Genomic DNA, 21144 nt, shown 5'->3' with positions numbered 1-21144 from the left:
AGTGAGTATTTTGAAAGACTGATGAATATGTTTGATAACAAGGTGCCAGATGTCAGGTGTTTAGGTCGGGAGGGTATATAAAGTGAGAGTCAAGGAAGTTTGGTGAAAATAAAAGATAGCTGAAGTGGATGGTATTGCAGTTAGAGTACTGTCTTTTGGCAAAATGGTTGGAGCCTCTGCAAACACTGCACTGGACTTTCCCTCTGCCAGTGGCCTGATAAGGGTGAGACACTAAAGGTGAAGAAGCAGCACTGGAGTTTACTATCTATGGAGACTGTATTGCCATGGCCACCCCCATGAAGGATTTCAAGAATGGAGAAGGTATCATTGATATAGATAGATAGATTTGAAGTGTGTATATGGATCTTGGAGATGTGCCTGAGAATTGGCAGTGCCAGTACAGTGTCAGTGTATAAAGGCAAGAGGGTTAGATTTGAATGTTCAAATTATAGAGGTATAAGTTTATTGGTTGTACCTCATAAGGTGTATGCAATAAGTTGTCTAGGAACATAACGATATAAGTTGAAGCTCTGTTGTATCATCTCTTGGAGGTGCAGAATAAAAGAAACTGGTGTAATGGTGTCTGCTGACCTTAACTTAAGCAAGCATAAGAAAGCAATGAAAGCCTTATACAAAAAGTTGTTATGCTGAATTTTACAAACCTTCAGGAGAAGGTGGGTAGAACAAGTGATGACATTCTTCAGGACTATACCTTTCATGATGGTTGAAATTACTTGATAAGAAATTGGGCAAAGACCTTTGACAGCCCACTTCATCTATGATGAAAACCTGAAGCACTGGTAGGAGCTATAAACACTTAGGTTGTACTTTCTAGGATGCAGATGGAAGAGAGATAATATGATTTACAGTTATAGAATCTTGCAAGACATGGTTCCCATTGGTACTGAAAAATAGTCTGTTTCTTGGCTTGACAGGTATGATAGACTATAAAGACGTGGCAGAAATTTAAAAGTATATTAAGCAAGGTAAGAGAACACATGAACTTTCCATGGCCCAGAAATTTTTAAAACATTGCCACATTGCCTACAGCCATCAGAAACATTGTGGACTGATCAGTGGAAGAATATGAAAAGGGCCTGGAGAAGTACCCATAAATAATACCAAACTAGCCAGGATGTGGCGATTATATAGGCCCACAAGCTGTAGACCCACAAAGCTTGACTATGGAGAAAAGCAGCTCAACAATTTTGTCTGAGACCAGGCTTTAGGGAAAAGAGACCTCTAAGACCATCATAAGGTATATGTAATGTAAGATATTCCTTATCTTGCACCAGAAAAGTAAAGATTTTACTCATGAAGCACATTGAGGAGTATTTGCGTTTGATATTGCTATATTAGTCAGTTCAATCATTATACCACACCTTCGTAACTTTGAGTCAGTTGTCCACATTGCCTTGAGGTTCACGTGAAGAAGTTCACTTTGTCCCTTGGCACCATGAAATATAAAGTAATGGATATTATCAATGATAATGAAGTTTGAGATGATAATGATCATGATATGGATGTTGAGATCTGTACATACTATGAGCTTATCCTAACTACAATATCATGAGTGCTAGTTAGTACTCCCAGTTTCATCTACAGTATTTAGATCTGCCCTTTAGTTTCAGCAACAATGCAAGACCTTGTCACACTCACCCATACATTTACCTTCATTACCTGCCATACTGCTCCATGATACTTCCACATGCAATACTAAACCTTCCAGTCTTTTCTCCAGTTCAGGACCCCACTGCTCTCACCAAAAGCATTAGACCTTACCTCATCTTTTAATTCCCAGAATCATGAATGGATAAAGCGAGCAGAACAAGAGGATGTAGATATTGCTGGATGGGTATGCAAGACAATGGACATAACACCTTCTACTCCCACGAAACCAACAGCTGATGCAAATTGTTGAACTTCATGAAGAGGTTAAACACTATGGTAAGTGTATTCATTACTTTTGGTCTTGGTGAATTTAGATTTTTTTTTTTTTTTTCAGTCATATAAAAGGTTTTTATCAGTTGTGACACATATGCATCTGATATGATGCCATTGCTGCCATATCTAGCATTGTACAGTAACACCATGTATGCCAGATGAAAGATTAGTTGATAAGATTTTTGACTATATGGTTTGAAGGCATGAAGAGAAGAGAAAGGTCACAAAAGGGGACACATATAGTGTGTGAAAAATTCAAGGCTTGTGATATTCATAGTGCCAGGGGAATGACTAATGATTTACTTTGTGAGCGTTAATGTGGTATGCAAAGGGAATTATTAAGAAGTGCTGTAGTGGGGTTAAAGACTTTACACACCTCATCGCAATGTACTTAAGTTGAGAAAGCTGAGTTTGAGCTAAGAGATAACCTGCACTTGAACCACATCAAGCAAATAGAAGTGAAGCTGAAGATGATAGAAATGTATAGATAGACATGATGACTTCATTTGCCTTATGGGATCTTATGGATGCTCTGGATTAATGCAGTTTTTGAAGAATATTTACTTATCAACTTATAAGCACCTCTATGCACTTCTTTCCTATGGTAATTTTACCCATTATACTTTCCTTAAATGAACCATCCATCCATTTTTTTTTTGTTTTTGTTTAGATTTAATGTTATCTGCAATTAAGAAGGCCAATTTCTCCTTCCTTTATCTTCTCCATCCCTTCTAATTATTGTGTACCCCTCTGGGTAGATTAGGCAAGACTTTAACTCTCTTTTTGAGTTTTGTACATACTGCTTCACCAACATCAGGATTCTGTCTGTGAACATAAAAATGCGGGTTGTATGAACTTCATATTTGACATGCATTTGACTAGCTTCCTTGTTGGACACCATATTCATTCATGAAAAATCATTTTTGAGACTGAATGCCCACAGTTTCCCTGCATGATTTTTGAAACTTACTTTTTTCAAGCTCTTGTTACCACAGGAAATGGCAAACAAGTATGGAGAAAAACCAGTAAATGATATTTTTTCAGACCATAATGGCAAACCACTGAATAATGAAACATGGGACAGAAGTGATTAGTTGTAGCTTTCCTATCATTAGAATAGGGTGGATTTGGTACAAAAATCTTTTGTGATCATTATATTTGGAACTGCTCTCTTGTAACATCTGATTCCAAGTTGACATCTCGATTTTCTTCATTTCAGGGAAGAGGTGTGCATATTCCGCTGGCTGGAGAAGCACCAGAACCACCTTGAACCTTGTTCTTGATGTGATGTATAAATCGTAATTGTTCCAAGTGGATTATAGTGTTGTTTATTGTGCGTCCAAACACTTGTCTAATTAGTCCCAGCGGTGACTTGCTATTCCCGAGGCCAATTTTTTAAATATTTAATTGATAGACATAATTGATACATTATGAACTGTTGCAAAACTCTGGCAGCATCAGAAACCTGAACCAAAGATGATGTGGGAAACATGAGTAGACTTTGTCCAAGCACAAACATGATGGTCTGATGAGGTATTTGTAGTTTCAGTAAACTGCAGGTTTAACAGTACAGTAAAATAATATAAAAAGTTTTAAGATTAGTCATATGTGACTTTAACCTTGTGATATAATATTGTCTCATGGTTGCCCAGGAACATAACCTTGTGATATAATAAAGTGTCTCATGGTTGCCCAAGATCTAAATTCTGTAATTACCCGTGTATGATTACCTTTTCTTAGAACATTGTTTATGATTACCTTTCCCTAGAACACTGTTGTAGCTTATTTTGCATACCTGAACATCAGTGTTAGTTATAGATATCAGTGCATCAATGCTGATCATTTCAGAGACAATTACACAGTTGTGAACTGTTTTTAATGCAAGTACATTAGTGTAAATTGTTTTAAACGAGTGATTATACATTAGTTGTTTTAACACAAACACATATAAGTTGTTTTAAATTAACGCTTGGTTGTATTGAATGTTTTTAACACTAGATCATTGATGTAGATTTCTATATTAATACATAAATGTACATAGTTTTAAACTCTAGTGCAGTTATATGAATTTTCAGAGACACTGGCACTTACAAAGTATATGCGGTATAACAGAATTCAAAATGTATCATAGTAATTTCCTTGACTAACACCAGCTGTCACAACCAGTGGGAAGGAAACTGAAAATTTTCAGGAAGACCATCATTAAGTTTTTGCTAATAAGACTTATCTGTATGCTGTCAAAATGATATATTCACAGCACTATTAATAGTTGGTTGTCAGAGAATGACAAGGTGGACAATTTGAGCTGAAATGTCACTTGGAAATCTACAGTCTATATCTGACAGATTTGATATTTGACCAATTTGGCTAATTCACAGTGGGGTATATAACATAGGATAACAGTGGAATATTGAAGGCATTCTTTCCATACATTGTGCTTTTGATTCATGTTGATTTGAATGTTCTTCAGGATAGGTTTCTGATTAAAGTGAGCAGATGTGGGCGTTCATGGGACACGTCCAGTCATTGAGGGTTGTCAACATTGTCCTATAAGGAATTGTTGGCTTGATTGTAACTTCCACACAGTAGTTTTATAAAGCCAAAAAGAGGCTTCGAACATCTTTTTTCCTAGTATTTTTTAATTGTGAAATGTACATTTATTACATTACTATTATTTTTAATAAATGTTATTGGGGATAAACTTGTGGTTGTAAAATAGGCTTTTTTGTGGGTAATGTCTTTACAACTTAATATTTCATGTAGTGTTCACAAAAACCTGACAGAAATTAGTTGATAAATGTATTTAATAATTTTTGATGTATCAGGTATTGATTGATCAGTAATTTTTGGGCTTAAACTTTTGTCAAGTATGTTGATTTCTTAGATATTTCAACATATTGATTGAAGTGTCCAGTTAGAGAAAATGGTTGCACTACATGGCCAACTGGTCATCCATGTTGGTTCATGTTCATCCTACCAGTATGATGATACTGACAGTGGCTGTGTTGTCTGTGCTGGTGCCATCACCAGAAATGCTGAAGACCTGCAGTGTCTCATCTTCACTTTGTAAACTTGATCAGATTGTTTCAGATCAAAAGATATGGACAAGTTCTGAACATTGAGGGATTTGAGGATCATGTATATGTTTTAACTGCACAGAGAGATATAAGTACACTAAGTGCCCAGATGCTGATGATGCATTGATTTATATGATAAGTGCTTTAATAGAGACCAGTGTTTAGAGAACAGATAACTTAGCTATAGCCAATTGATTCAGCTGTCCTATGAAAAGTTTTATATCTTGCCATACCTTTAATCTTGTCGATGTTTTTGACTTGTCCATCTGATTAGTGTAAGTGGATTTTGAATTGCCAGTTACATGATGGAAACATTTGAAATGAGGAAAAGGTAAGGATTTAGTAAAGGAAACATGGTATTGATCTACATATGTGGTGATTGCATCAGTGGTTGGTAGTAAGATGCTTCTAAACAGACAAAGAGTAGCAGTGGTAATGGACTGTGGGGAGGGCACCTGGTCTTTGTGTGTCAAATACTCTACTATGGTACTCAACAGATACTGTTTATTCTTACCTTCCATAATTTGTAGTATCCCTAAATCATACTGCTTATCATTTTCTCCTTATTGTTTTAGTCTTTGGATATAAATATCTGGTACACTTTCTCCATGGTTCATTCTTAAAATGTTTGCTTCCTATTCCCTCTTTTCTTCTTTATTGCTGGGTAGCTTTTGCAGAATTTCTTCCAGTCTTTTCATTCTGCACATTTTTACAGATATACCCTTCTCATTTTCTTAGACTCAGTTCTTCCTTTTGGTATATGTTCCACTCAATTCAAATGAACGGTTAAGTGAACTGATATTAATATGCTGTCATAACACCTTAAGGATATCTGAATCCTAATACTTTATTGACAGTTGATTCTATTCCAAGAGTATCCTCCACATAACTTCACATGCAAAAACCTACCTATTACTCCTGCTCTCATTGTTTTTAGTGTGCTAGCTCCACATCTTAGCATCAGTTCATGAAATTTTCCATGTGATCTTAGTCTTTTTAAAATTCCAGGTAAATATTATCTCATTGTTCCTGTCATTGATACACTCTTTTATGCACGAAAATGCTGGTGCACAGATGTCTAATAATGCATACTCCAGAATACTTGCAGTGGCATCCACTGTATGCTGTATGTGTTCAAAATTTTGAAAATTCACTAAAAATAAACTTTTGGTTTCTATGGGCACATATTATGGCTTGAAGTGCATATCAGCTTTTTATAGAGTATGAATAACTGAAAATTTAGGTAAAAAGAAATTTTCTGTTATCAGAAACTGAAACATTGAAATTACGTTCTTAGATATTTATTGCGGTCATCAGTAAATGTTTTTCGATATTGATGTTGGGTTAAGAATTAATAATTGTTGTATGTAATATTATAGACCAGTCATATACAAATAAAAACATGTGAAAAGATAAGACCAGTAACAGTATCACAAATTGATAATTATATTACAGTGAACATTAACACGCTAGCAGTAAGGTGCAACTCTTGAAAATTATTTAAATGGTAATGTTGATATAAGATTTACTTTTTGGTTTGTATGATATTATTGAGCAATCAGTAACAAACAAAAGCTTGTAAGAAAGTAATGTAAGACCAGAAACAGCATTACATACAGCTGTTGAGTGGCTGTATATTGTTTGTTCACCTAATGAGTCCTGTGAGGGCTTATGTGCGAAAGTACTAAGTTGGCTAGTGTGTTGATACCATTTCCAGAAATGAATTAGGTCATTATGAGTAGTGTGGTATGCTGTTACATTGTTACTTGCTTATTATTTTAGTTTGCGTGTCAATTACAAGAGTGCTTGTGTACCATGAGAGAAATTTTAAATTTTAGTGTATTACATGATTGTCACAGGACTAAGTTGTGTTTTGGGGAAGAGTTACATTTTCATTTTCTTGAATTTGATGAAGATGATGATCATGATGGATTATGAGTAAAGTTTATATATAGCAACAATGACTATTCAGATGAGAAAACTTAAAAAAAATTGTCATTGTTGCAGTGTACTTTTAGCATGCTTTTTTATTAGAACAAACTATATATTCTCAAAACTTCTGGAACTGAACGCCTTATTAATTATAGTACACATTCATCATTTATCACAAAAGTGCTTGCATTCTTAACTAGTATCCCACCTGAATTATTTTATATGACATTTTTAACCAGAATCCTTCATTTTCCAAGTATTTCATAGATTGATATGCTATATGTATTAGATCTTGCATGGACAAATGTTGAAATGTGAATCTTTGATATTTGTGGGATGTTCTAGATGGCCTATGTTATGGTTAGCTTCATCACTTTAGCCCATATTTCAGCTGCAGGTTTCCAGCAACTCTCAGGAATTGGCAGTTTAACCAGATCTCAGATTCAGTGGTAGTAATAGTGTACAGTATTATGTGTTGTGAATGTGCACAATATTCCTGGGAACATGGCACTCCATGTTGGATTTTCCTCAAAAGGTCAGATTAGAAGGGATTATTGTGGGTCAGAGGAGAGAGTTAGAGAACTTGAAATGTTTTTGCCAAGGTTTGTGTAGAGCATATCAGACAGGCACTTAAACAATAGCTTTAACTAGCAAATTCCAATAAATTTGTCCCCAGATTATCCCTAGAAAGTTCTACTGTATTAAGAAATGGGATGTATTTGGTTATAATGATATTCTATGCTAGTAAAGTAAGCTTAGTATAGTCAGGTGTAATGTTTATATCAATGAATGTTTCTCTACTTTTAGCATATGGTGGGTGTTACCGGACTTTGCTTGCATGAGGTTACACTGCGAGTGAAAGTTACCCACAAGATTGTGTCACCGTCACTGGACTAAAGGAGTACAATCTTGTCAAGGAACTTTTCACTGTAAAGGAGTTCATAATTTCCTTGCTACTAATTTTAGTGCAACCTTGAAGTTGTAGTAGCCTTATAAAAGGATCCTGGGGCTAATTTATCAAGATAGCATATGGTGCCAGGCTGATTTACAGCACAGATAAATGAACCCAGAGCACCACAGAGTAACAGAATGTAATGATTTTGATGAGAGATATGTCTTGATTTTGTTGAGAGAGATGTGTCTTTTGCCAAGTCAGAAGTATTTGTCATTGCAATAGTTTATAAAGATAGCTAACTTTGAATTAAACCTGAAACAAAGGCATGATGTGTCTAGTCAGGAGTTTCTTTGTTGTACAGAGGGATTAGTTCCAGCATCAACCCATTAATTCATGATACAGATACCCAACATCCAGATTTAGATCAGTTACATTGCATTGTATACTTTTAGGTTGAAAAGAAAATTGAATGAGCCATAGATAATCGAAATTATACTACTCTGACTTTTAATACTGTAATGAAAAATATTCAGTTGAACCTTTGGTAATGTCACCATCATTTGGATAGTAGCAGATAATAAAGTATAGAGAGTAGGGCTGGCAATGGTTTCATTTAACTGGATCATGGGTGGTAAGAAGTATGCAGAACTGCATCTTAGTTACTGAAATTCATAGTTACCTTCTGCAGCCTAACACTGGAAGACTATATCTGTCTTTACAGCATTGCAGTGCAAAGATATGAACACAAACAGTGTTATTGTTAAGACAGTATTTATGCATGATATGTTTTATTTTGTACTGCATTCAGTCCTTTTTTTTATCTGCTTTTTCTTGGATTGGTGAGGTATTGCCAGGAACAGATGAAGAACAGTCTCACCTGCTCACATTCAAATGAGATTGTTCTTCCTCTGCTTTTAGTGCTACTTTGCTAACATAGGAAATTACAAATAAGTATGAAAAATTATTTAACCATTAGTTGGAACTTGTCATGATTTATGAAGTAGATTCATAGGTGTTGATAAGGAAGGAAAACTGTTATCAGCATCGAACATTAATGTGCTTGCTTCATTTGCAAAATGTTCAACACTCTTCAGTTAGCACTACAAGTAGATATTAGCTTTTGCAGCATTCATTCCATGGTGATGGAATTGAAAAATTTTCATAAAGTGATGGCTGTACACATGTTATGGTGCAATTATTGAAATTTAAACAGACTTGATTGAAATTAGTGTCAAAACACTTCATCTTTAGTGATCTTATAAATAATGAATTTCTTTCACTGTTCTTACTGAAAGTATCAATAATACATGTTCCATTTATCATTATATTTGAAACTAACTGAAATTTCCAAGTTCTTTGTGGTGCAAGTAATGTAATCTGACAAGCCAAAAATACATGGACATGATTTATTGACATGATATAACAACAACAACAAAAGGAGCTATTTATAAGCAAGAGGAATGTAAGACCTCCAGAGAATAAATGTTTGCACAGTCCAAGATACTTCTATTAGAACATTCAAAATTGGATCTGCAGCATATGATAAGATACCACAGATTCACAGTAAGCACTTTGTTTCAACTTTATTTATGTATATCCATGCACTGTGATACTGAGGGTTAAATCCTGTGTAGTTTTACTGTCAGTTATTTTGTTATTTTTTGCATGCATTGTTTTCTGTGTGCAATGTGTGTGTGTGTGTTTACATGTATGTTTTTTCATATATGTGTGTGTTTGCATGTACAATGTGTATGAGCTGGGTTTCCAATAAACTGCTTTTTTGTTTTAACATCACTCACAATATTATATATCCTGCAAGCTATGCATATGACTAATGACTTGCACTTACTGTCCACTTATTTTTTATAAAAGATAGTGTACAGTATTAAACTGTAATGTTGCTTAATGCTTTGGGAAACTTCAGAAATAGAAATTAGCATTTAGTATTTGAAAGCTCTCGTATGCATGCATATATACAGACAGCAAAAAAATTATTACAAGTATACACTTGCTATGCTTTACATTTTGAAACACAAAACAAAGAGTTTTGATGTATTCTCCAAGGTGTTGTACTTTATTGGTATGCCTGCTCTCATTTGCCTATGACTCTACCAAGATAGGATACTGAGGTACTATTGGAGGGGTGAAGGAACTACCCTGTATGGAATTATCAGATGCTTATATATTCCTGTTGCATGCTCTCTGTTATGTTGAAATCTTTGTTGTGTTTGTTTGTAAATTATACCAGAATATTTAATGTTTGCATTAAAAAGAGGTATGTATGATTACATAAAGGTTAGATATACAACAGATAGAAGAATACACCTTAAATTTGATATTTGCTCTAAAATAAGCAATATTTGATTAAAGGAAGATACAGGGACTGAAAAGGGGCAAATGAGGGTTGGGATCAGTGAGTGTCTGCAAACTTTAGGGAGAATAAGAAAAGATTTTGGAAAGAGGTTGGTTATGTGAGAAAAACAGTAGAACAAATGGGAACATCTCTGAAAGGGGTAAATGGGGAAGGGGAACAGACAGAGAGGAGATGGAGGGAATACTTTGAAGGATATTTGAATGTGTTTGATAGGGTTACAGATGGAGGTGTTTGAGTCAGTGTGTGTGTGTGCAAAGAGGAAGAGTCATGGCAATTGGTTTATTGAAATGAGAAAGGCTGGTGAAAGCCTTGCTTAAGATAAAGTGTGGCAAGGTGTCCAATAGTGGATGGTATTGCTATAGAATTTTTCAAGAAAGGAGGTGTCTATTTTTCAATGGTTAGTAAGGATTTTTTGATATATATTTGACTCATGGTAAGTTGTCAGAGGACTGGCAGAATACCTGTATAGTGCCACTGAGGAAAGGCAGGGGTGACAAAAGTGAATGTTCAAATTACAGAGCTATGAATTAGATGAGTGTACCAGTTAATTTTTATGGCAGAAGTGATTGAGAGGATGGTGGCATGCACAGAGCTACAGATTGGGAAGGAACAAGTGGCTTCAGGAATGGTAGAGGATGTGTGGATCAAGTGTTTGCTGTGAAGAATGTTTGCCTGAAATACTTAGAGAAACAGAAGGGTTTGTTTGTGGTGATCATGGGTCTGGAGAAAGCATGTGATAGGGTTAATAGAGATGCTTTGTGGAAGATGTTGTGAATATGTGGTATGGGAGGAAAGTTGCTAGAAGCATTGAAGAGTTTTTATTAGGAGAGTAAAACGTATATGTGAATTGGAAGAGGGGAGATATAGTAGTTTCAAGTGAAAATGGGTGTTTGGCAGGGGTGTGTGTGATGTGATCATGGCTGTTTGATTTTCTTATGGATGCATTAGTGAGGGAGATGAATCCAAGGGTCTTGGAGAGAGGAGCAGGTCCGCAATCTGATGAGGATGGAGGGCCTGGGAGGTGAGTCATTTGATGTTTGCTGACACTGTGTTGGTGGAGGATTTGAGTAAGAAACTGGTGCCTGAGACTGGGAGATTGTGTGAAAGGAAAGTTGAGAGTAGATTTTAATATGAACAAGGTTATTCGGCTTACCTTAGGAAAGAGACTTGTTAGTTAGCTTGAATGTGGAAGGGTGCGAAGTTTTGAATATCTTGGAGTGGACAAGGCTGTGATTGAAAGTATGAAAGCTGAAGTGAGTCATAGTGTGGGTGAAGGAGCTAAGGTCTTGGGCATCTTGAGGAGTTTGTAGAAAGAGAGGTCATTGACAGCGAGGGCAAAGAAGGGCTTCTTGGATGATGATAGGATTCCTGACAGTGTTGTGCATGTGCAAGGCATGAGCTTTAGATGAGCGAGAACAGAAGAGGATGAGTATGTTGGAAATGAAAAATGTTTGAAGACAATATGTGATCTTAGGAGGTTTGATGAGTAAGAAATGATGTGGTAAAAAAGAATTGTGGTAATAAGAGTATGTTTGAGACAACTGAGGAGGCTTTGCTTAAATGGTTTGGATGTATGGAGGGGATGAGTGAGGAGAGGCTGACAAGGTGGGTATATGTGTCAGAATAGGAGGGGACAAAGAGGAATATTTGTCAGAGGTGGATGGGACAAGAGGGAGTAAACCATATTGGAGATGGTAGGCTGGAGAAGGAACGGTTTTGAATGCTCAGGGCCTGAACGTGCAAGAGGGTGTACAGCGTGCACAGAATAGAGTGAATTGAAGCATTGTGGTATACTGGGGGTGACATACTGTCAATAGACTGAATCAAGGTATATGAAGCAGTCAGGGGAAATCACTGAAAGATTTGTGGTTCCTTGTTGTGGATAGGGGGCTGCAATTTCGATGTATTATACATGACAGCTAGAGAGCGGGTGTGAGCAAATGAGACCATTTTGCATGTTCCTGGCATTTCCTGCCAACGTATTAATTAAACAAGCAATTATGAAAAAAAGACTAAATGATAATTAAGTATGCAACTATGAAATAATGTTCAGAAAACTTGGCAGAGTTCTAAAACATATTTTGAAATAAGAAACTGCAGTTATCTCTCGCTAAATCATTCTGTTTCATGCCCGTTTCGCATGGTCTCATTATTTCACTGTTCCATTCTCTATGAAGGTACTTTGACAAATGGAATGACTGCATCAGCCATAAACAACATTGCATCTAATATAGATACACAATACCTTGTTTTAAATTTAGATTCATATCTAAAATTCTATAATTAAAGATCAAATAGCATGCATTGGTTTGATAATTCCCCATCAGCAAACAGATATGAATTTACTGTATTTTTGTCTGCCTGTTCATATGTTTTCCCCGCAGCAAAAATATCAGATTTTGTAACCATTTCACTCTCCCTTTTTGTTTCATAACTACTTGATGTTTGGTAATAGGCAACTCATCCATTTAGCTTTCTAAAATAGACTAAAGATGAGAACTGCCAAAGTAGTGAAGTGACTTGTTTCTCCTATTTCAGTATATAAAGGATTTTTAGTAATGTTTCAGGTCTAAATCAAACAAAATGAAATGAAGAGATTTTAGACATGTATAAGATATTCAGAAAAAGATCAGAAATGACAACCATAGCAAAACAACTGGATTAGCATTGCTTATTTCAGACTTCATTGACTCCACGATAGCAGTACTTATTTTGCTGACTATACTTGAATACCACTAAACACACACACACACACACGTGGGGGGACTGGGTAAATTGTTTATATTTTGACTGCCAGAAAGCATTTGACACAATGTCATGCAGGAGGTTCATTAAGAAGCTGGCAGGAATAAAGAAAGACTCCTCCATTGGCTAGATTACCTTAGTGGAAGGGAACAAAGGATGCAAGTCAGAGGAGCCTTCTCCAAATGGATGGAGGTCACCATTGGAGTGCCCCAGGATTCTGTTTTGGGACCATTACTCTTCTTGACTTGCGTGAATGATTTGCCTAGAGGTATGAACTCCTCCCTGAATATGTTTTCAAATGATGGAAATGAAAACTGAGGAGGATGACATCAGCTTGCAAGAAGACATAAACAGGCTTAAAAGTTGATCTGATGCATGGTTGATGAAACTCAGTCTGAGAACATGAGAATGGGACAAAGTAAAAGAAGGCCTCAACATGATTATTATCTAGCAGGAAATAATCTTCAGGATTCTGTGTGTGAGAAAGAGTCCCCCATTAGAACAGCAGAGAAAAACTGTCTGCTTGCAATGTGAGGATAGCTTTCAAGTATATGGATAAGGAAGTATGTAGCAGGCTATTGATATCCTACACAAGGCCAAAACTAGAATATGCTTCTCAGGCATTGGTCACCACCTAAAGAAGAACAAAAAGTCTAATAAAGAAGATCCAGAGGGCAGCAAAGATGGTACCTGAATTAAGAGAGCTAAATTGCTAGAAAAGGATAAAACTTGTAAAATATGTAAAGAAGAACTTTCATAGTGTAAGAGTGATGGATGAATGGAATAAAATGAACGAGGACATTATGTGGACAGCTTTCATAGATTTAAGCACATGTGATATTTGAGAATGTTCAAGAGTTTTAAACCCCTTCCCCATACTGTACAATAGGTGATAATACATAGACCAGTTTCCCTGACCAGTGTAGCCTGTTTAGTTCTGGAACAGATAATCGGAAAGCAAACATGTTTTTCTTTAGAAAAGAAACACCGAAGTACCAGACCTCATTTTTAGGACATGGATATTAATGTAAAGCAAAGAAAGACTAGATTAAGATTTTGGAGGAAAGTTAAGTGAAAATTTAGGGATAATAAGAAACTGTACTGGAAGGAGGTAAAAAAGGAAAGAGATGGATGTAAGAGTGGAAATGTCAATGTGAGAAGTAAGAAAGGGGATTTGCTCAATCAAAAGGAGGAGGTGAAAAGAAGATGGAAAGAGTATTTTGAAGAACTGATGAATGTGGGAGAAGGGGAGGCAGCAGTTGTTACATGCATGGGTATGGAGGAGGGAAGGAAGAGGATACAAGTGCAAGGGCCCATAGCAAAGGGGGAGGTAAAAAAGGGCAATAATGAGGCTGGAGGTAGGAAAGGCACCTGGAGCAGACGGAATTATTGCTGAAATACTGAAGTATGGAGGAGAAAGTGTGATAGAGTGGATGCATCTTATATGTAATCTAGCATGGAAACAAGGTTGTGCCTGAGAATAGGTGAGATAAACTGTCTTCTGGCAAGTATTAGAATAGCTTTCAAGTATATGAATGAGGAAATATTTAGAAAGCTTTTTATATACTATGTTAGTTCAAAACTAGAATATGCTTCTCAAATTTGGTAACTGCATGTGAAGAAGCACAAGCTAATAGAGAGAGTCTAGGGGAGGGCAACAAAGAGGATACTGGAATTAAGAGGTGCATTACAGAGATTGCAAAGTAATGATGATGGGAAGTTTCAATCATAAGGAGATAGATTTGGGGGAATTTGGATTCTCATGGTGATGAGGAGTCATAAAGACATGATTACAAGTGTATATTGGGAAATTTCATATACCAATATGTCAGGAAGCATACGAGGATGAGTCGGCCTGATACACCATCATTATTAGATCTTTTCCTCACAGACATTAGCATGGATATTGACAATATCATGAATGATATACCAACTTGAAAAAGTGATCATGCAGTGCTAAAGTTCGATTGTGATAAATGAGGATGTTGAATAGTCAAGGAGAAAGAAACTTAAAAGAGGCAATATAATCATGGAAACAATGTAAACCTCAACTATTTCTTAATATTGAAATTCAGTAGCCAGGAACTAGGGCACTGCAGTGAAGGTTAGAATGGGAATGTCAAAATGCGAAGGAGCTTTGAGATGTGCTGTGACGTTTCCAGCCAGCCAGCATGTGTATGTTAAGAGCGAGGAACAAGCACAGCAAGATAAGAAAGGATGACCAAAAACCTTTGAAAAGATTATTGTGGACAAGATAGGAGAAAATCCAAATCTTTCATAAATTCATCAGGAGCAAACTGTCAGTTAAAGAGATGCTAATCAGGCTAAAAGAATCAGAGAGAAGAGTTGTAAAGGATGACATAAGGATATACGACAAAAACAATGAAAAGTTCAAAAGTGTTTTCATAGTGGAAGACACATATCCCCAACACCAATGAAAGGAGGTTTTAAAAGTCATTGAGATATCTAAGAAAAATAACAGTGCTAAAATGTCTTGACCTATCTGTCTATACACAATCTGTCTGTTACTTGTCAAATGATATACTCGCTAACCCTCCCATATCAACTAAAATTTTCATTCATGGTTTTGTTTCATGGTGTCTTTACTCTTTTGAATGCCATGTCATATAACAAACCTTCAAGACTTTTGAGTCCCCAAACTTTGATGTCATCTGGCTCAAGGTTCTTTTGATCTACAAACTTGTCATCTGGCTCAAGGTTCTTTTGATCTACAAATTTTACAACTTTAATTATTGAAATTCCTGCCATGAGGATGTGATGTCCTCTCACCCTCATATATGCATCTATTTTAATGGCACCTCCTCCTCCAGCAGCCCCTTTTAAATGTGCATATTGGCATTTTGATAAGCCTGACGATAAATTTTCAAAGGTTCTGTACTTACCTTGGGTAGATTATTATGTAGCAAGAAATAAGTTGCAGGGATCTGTGTATGTGAAGGACATTGAAGTTAACATTATCTCTACCTATCACCAGAGTCCTACATTAAAGGAGAGATACTGTTTTCTGGAAAATATTACAATAGCTTTGAAGTATATGGATAAAGAAAAATTTAGCAAGCTGTTCACATCCTACATTAGGCCAAAATTAGATTATCATTATTAAGTTTGGTCACCACACCCAAAGAAGCACAAAAGGCTAACAGACAGATCTAAGTTACCAGTAAAGGTTAGAGGCTTAGATTTATGCATCACAGAATAGAGAAGAGTGAGGGATGGCCTAATCACTTCCTTTAAGTCTTAAAACCAGATTGTTGAAGGAGACAGTGTACAGTTCTTCAAAAGACAGTGAACAGTTCTTCAAAAGATGTGAGGATATGATTACCAGAGGACTTACCGTGATATTAAGAGGCTTATTAGAAAAGATATAGAAAGTATTTTTGTTGTAGAAGGGTGGATAAATGGCATAAACTGAATGAGGACAGGTAAATATGAACAGCACACTGGAAGCACGTGCCAACCAAAGAAGAAACGATTCTTTTGCCCTAGTGCTCTCACCTGATCGATCTCCTAAATATTGAAATATGTCTTAAACACCTGACTAGTAAAGTTATAAACTATTTTCCTCTTAGGAACTGAAGGGTTATCATATAAAGATAATAGATATTGTACACTGCATCTGTGAATCTTGAACTACTGTTTGCTGAGTCTGATAGCATCCTTGCCTTACACTCAGCAGATAGTGGTTCGAGCCCCACTGGTGGAGGTATAACATGTTCTGTAAAGCATGTGTTGTTATGCACATGTCCTAAGAACAAAAATAGAACAACCAAGAAATAAGTGATACAGTCCATCGGTCCTTAGCATGTAAATTTATGTCACAGTCCAAGAGGTTTTAAGTTACTGAATGGGGAAGGTAGCACTTAAAACCCTCACAAGTAAGGAGCCTGGGTCTGTAGTTTGAGGAAGTTCTGGATCTGCAATTGAAAGGCAAGTAATGCAGCATGTTTTAGTAGTGTGACCCACAATTAACTTTCCACTTGTAAGCAGGTAATACTCGTATCATCATGAACTAATACTTTTATGTAACTGACAGAGAATATCTTTGCAGAATTTTCTTAACATGCACACTGGCTGTTTCCTAGCATTAGTGTTTGGTCTTAATTTCAGAGTGTAATTCATAGAAAATAAAAAGTAAGATGCTCCTGAATCTTTTTTAAAATGTCTCTAGAAGAATGAAAAGTTATTTGCCACTGTTTTCCAGGGAAATGAAAGTAATGTATTGCTGTGCTATCTTGAAGATTTTCAAAGAAAATCAAGAATCATATTTTCTGCTTATCCGTAAATTGTTTCCATGAGGGAATCAATGGTTTATTTGATATTTAATTGTAATGCCTTTTGTAATGGAAGCTCAGCATATGGTGGTAAATCAGTCAGACATGAAAAACAACTCTAAACACAGTCGTTCATTTATATTACAGGAATATATCTATTGGGATGAACAGACAAAATGAAGGCTGAGTTTTTAAGAATGGATGGTCAACTTGTTTACTGTTTGTATGATTAATTATGTAATCCAGGACCTCTCTTATGGGGCCCCTGCAGCTTCAGGCAGATACATCCAGTAGTAGGGAAATGATGGTCTCCTTTGCAGTGAGAAGTTCCTCATTAAAATTGTCCATTAATAATGATAAAACCTTACCAAAGATGATTTTTCTCATGACATAATCACATGCAGGCAGATTCCAGTAATACCACTGTCTTTGTGTTAATTCATTGTCATTTTATTTTCAACATCAAGGTTATCATCACTTAATGTATGTAGAAGCAGGGAGTATCTGTTCCATAATAACCATATCAAAACAGCATTCTTTGACATTGATTTTGATCATTGGTGTTGAGCCTGATATTCTGCACTGGGCTCAGGTAATGAGAGTTTTAGTTGATTACTAATCTCACACTTATTTACATAGTGGATGAGGTTATGGTCTTAACTCTTGAAATAGAGACTTGATCTGGGAACCATGCAACATTGACAGTTTGCTTTCTCAAAAATGTTCAGATTAATCTTTATCAAAAAAGACCACAGGCTAATGTGACTAACCTCACCAGAGAGATGCTATTACTTAGAGATGGCTAGCAATGTGTACAGTATATAAAAAGAATCAAAGTTTCCCACACTGCTGCATCTGCTAGCAAAAAAAAAAAAGCTGTGAATGGAATATTTGGGTGGAAAGTAAAGGTGCTGAAATCAGTGTATGGCAAATTAATACATTATGTTAGGTAAGCTGTTGTATCTTCACCCAACCAAATTGGCCAAACTGACTAAGTGGCTGACCCGACCAAGCTACATTTGTGGTGCTTGGCAATTTGAAAATCAGGGAGAAAAGTATGAGAATTCCAGAAGTTATTTGCATCGGGAAGACAGCTTCTCTCAAGGGCATCTTGGCAGAAGACCCAAGTTTAAACAAGCATGACAGCCACTTGTGCACCTCTTCTCAACTTTCTTGCACTTGCATTATTGTTTTATATAACTGACCAAAGATAAAAGCTGTTACATTTAAGTATCTTACCCTTCTTTTGCAATTTTTAGCTTTCAAAACCATTGCATATCTGAATATCTTTTTCAATAATGCAAATCAGTTTTGAGATTACATTTTGGCTTGTGAAACATCATTTTTCAGAAGTTGATAAGATGCTTGAAGTGATCCTTGTACAGTCATACTTTTGAAGTAATTTTTGAAATATTATAAATGTTATAGAATTGTGTGGTCTTGGTTTATGGAATTCAAAATTGTCTGGAGTATTTTGTTTAGCAATATAATTTGTTCTCATACAATGGAAAGATTCCTTTTGATATCACATCAGAGATTGGAACACATTAAGTATTGATTGGCTGATACCTGTAAAATCCCATAATTTCCAAAAATGTTGGAACATCACTAAACACGTCAACACCAGGCAATCAAATAGTAATGGATAACACAATTTTGCACAAGTAGGCAGATAAGTAATTACATATTTCATCATGTGTACTCTTGGTCGCTACTGGCTTTTGCTTATATATAAAGATCATACACTCTAACAACTGTGGATTTTTCAAGTATTAACAAAATTCAAACATTTATTCTTGTAACTGCAGTAGCGAAAAGTGTTTTGGGCATTTCCTTCCCAACACCAGCATTGCTTTATATTCTCTGCGGCTTTCTTACAGCAAGTTGACAGGAAAGCTTGATAGATAACTGCATTTACTGACTACAGAGCAGCTCTCTGTTTTTAATACTTCATAACTATTTACTTTCTGTGGGAAGATATGCTGATGCAGTACTGTAAGAATTAGGAAGGGTTTATGCAAATATATTTTCTTTATGTTCAGTACACTCTATAAGGTTTTGAATTTGGAAGTTTAAACTAAGAAAGCATCACATTTGTGTTTTGTTATGGTGAATATTGTAAACTTGGTAACATTTTCAGATTAATAGTTTCAAGTTCTGTATATGCAGTGGTATCATGGTGAGGTACCTCATGGATGGCTAAGGAATGCAAAAGTGGCTTTCAGTAAGTAGGTGACTGATGTGATCCATAATTATTCTATAACTTATTTGTAATCTGGAACAGTTAGAGAATCTTTTTTGGAAAACTTTTGTTTCTGAATGAATGAACCTGTGTAATAGATGATCTGTGTTGAGATTTTGGTTTCTGATCACCTGTCATAGAAGAGAATGACGAAGAATTTCCAGGCATCTTTTATAAGTACTTGTATTGTTTGTAAAGCTAAGATAATGTAAAGAATAATGTCAGAAATACGTGTATCTTGAGGAATGTCTAGTTATTTCCTACTGCAAATTCGAATTGAAACAGGCCCTCAAGACTGTCTTGCACTTTAGCATAAAAGTATCCTTAAAGTGTATTTATAGTGACAAGCTGAAGTAATGAAAGATGGAATTTTGAGGTGATGGGAGGGAGGATGCCTTATTGTTCAGTGTTGTGTTATGATTCTGAGATGGTAAGTCTCTCTTTCTCTCTCTCTCTCTCTCTCTCTTTGTATGAATAATATGAACCTAGAGAAAAAAATACATTTGTATTATGTTAGAATCTAAATATATAAGCAGTAATATCAATCTCTATTTATCTCTTTTTTCTTTCATATGTGTATAGGAGTGTACTCATGTGCAGTTACTATTGAGTGTACCAAAGAAAGGATGGTGTATTTATTTACTGGTAGCTTAGGGATGGACTTTTATGGTATGAGGACTGGTCCTCTAACTCAGCTCATTAGGACAAGCGACTCTACTATACTCTCCCTGTTTTATGTTATAACAGTATTAGGAAAAGCTTTCTTCAACTGTAGGACTGCAGTAGGGATTCACAGTGAATGATGAGTGGAGACTATATGCTAGTTGTGGTACGTATTTAGGGTGAACAGAGTTTGAAGGCATGGCCCAAACTCTTCCTATTCAGAAGGTACTTCAACTATTGCCAAAAATATTAATGCCAAGTCCATTACTTGGATCAATGTACAGGAACCATTCATTATTACATTTAACTAATTCTGTCACTTTATCATTTTAATAATTCATATTGTGGCCTATTGTGACACAAGGAAGTGATCATGCAAAAATAAAAGATTTCAGAGTTTATTTAATGTTAACTGTATTTTTTATCCTAAATTATGATGGACAAGTGTGTGTGGAATAATTGGTGATAAGGTTTTAAGTCAAGTGTTGACGTAGTACTGAATATTACTTTACATTACTTTTTATTTTCATGCTTCTTGCATTAAGCATCAAATGGTTTATGAGCAAAAAATGACAATGCATGTTAATATCTTGTCATAATATAAATTAAATGCTTAGTGTAAATCATTCATATGATTCATTTAAAGGAAAAAATTAATGTGTAGCATTAGATACCTTTTATTACAGTAAGCTTTTTTATTACTTGTGATTTCAATAAATTGGTATTTTCAGCTATGGGTTTATTTAACCTATTGTCAAAGAGCAATTATTATAATACTGACAATAGTACAGGTTAATCAGATGATTCTGTGTTTCATAAACCTGGGGAGTGAAATGGCAGAGTGGAACCATGTAAGCTGAAGAGTGGATGAAGAGGTTTACTGAGTAATTTGTGGAAAGAAAGGTCACTTTCTGTGAGGACAAAGAAGAGTATGTTTGATGGTACAGGTGCCCCAGTAGTGTTGTACTCATGCGAGGCAT

General features: G+C 35.7%; 1 protein-coding gene across 4 annotated transcripts in view; it reads left to right on the top strand.

Annotated features, from left to right (window-relative positions):
- Dsor1 (mitogen-activated protein kinase kinase 1) overlaps nucleotides 1-20894 on the top strand; it is a 78464-nt gene extending 57570 nt beyond the window's left edge. For all 4 annotated transcript variants that reach the window (XM_071695296.1, XM_071695295.1, XM_071695293.1 and 1 more), the window contains 2 exons: nucleotides 1802-1947; nucleotides 3164-20894. In XM_071695296.1, coding sequence (XP_071551397.1) covers nucleotides 1802-1921 — 120 coding nt within the window. In that variant the 3' untranslated portion in view covers nucleotides 1922-1947; nucleotides 3164-20894. The remainder of the gene's footprint in view (nucleotides 1-1801; nucleotides 1948-3163) is intronic.
- The last annotated feature ends 250 nt before the right edge of the window (nucleotides 20895-21144 follow it).

The sequence above is a fragment of the Panulirus ornatus genome, chromosome 58 (assembly GCF_036320965.1).
Source record: "Panulirus ornatus isolate Po-2019 chromosome 58, ASM3632096v1, whole genome shotgun sequence".
NCBI lineage: Eukaryota > Metazoa > Arthropoda > Malacostraca > Decapoda > Palinuridae > Panulirus > Panulirus ornatus.
Note: the sequence above shows the minus strand (reverse complement) of the source record. Positions and strands in the feature narration are given on the sequence as shown.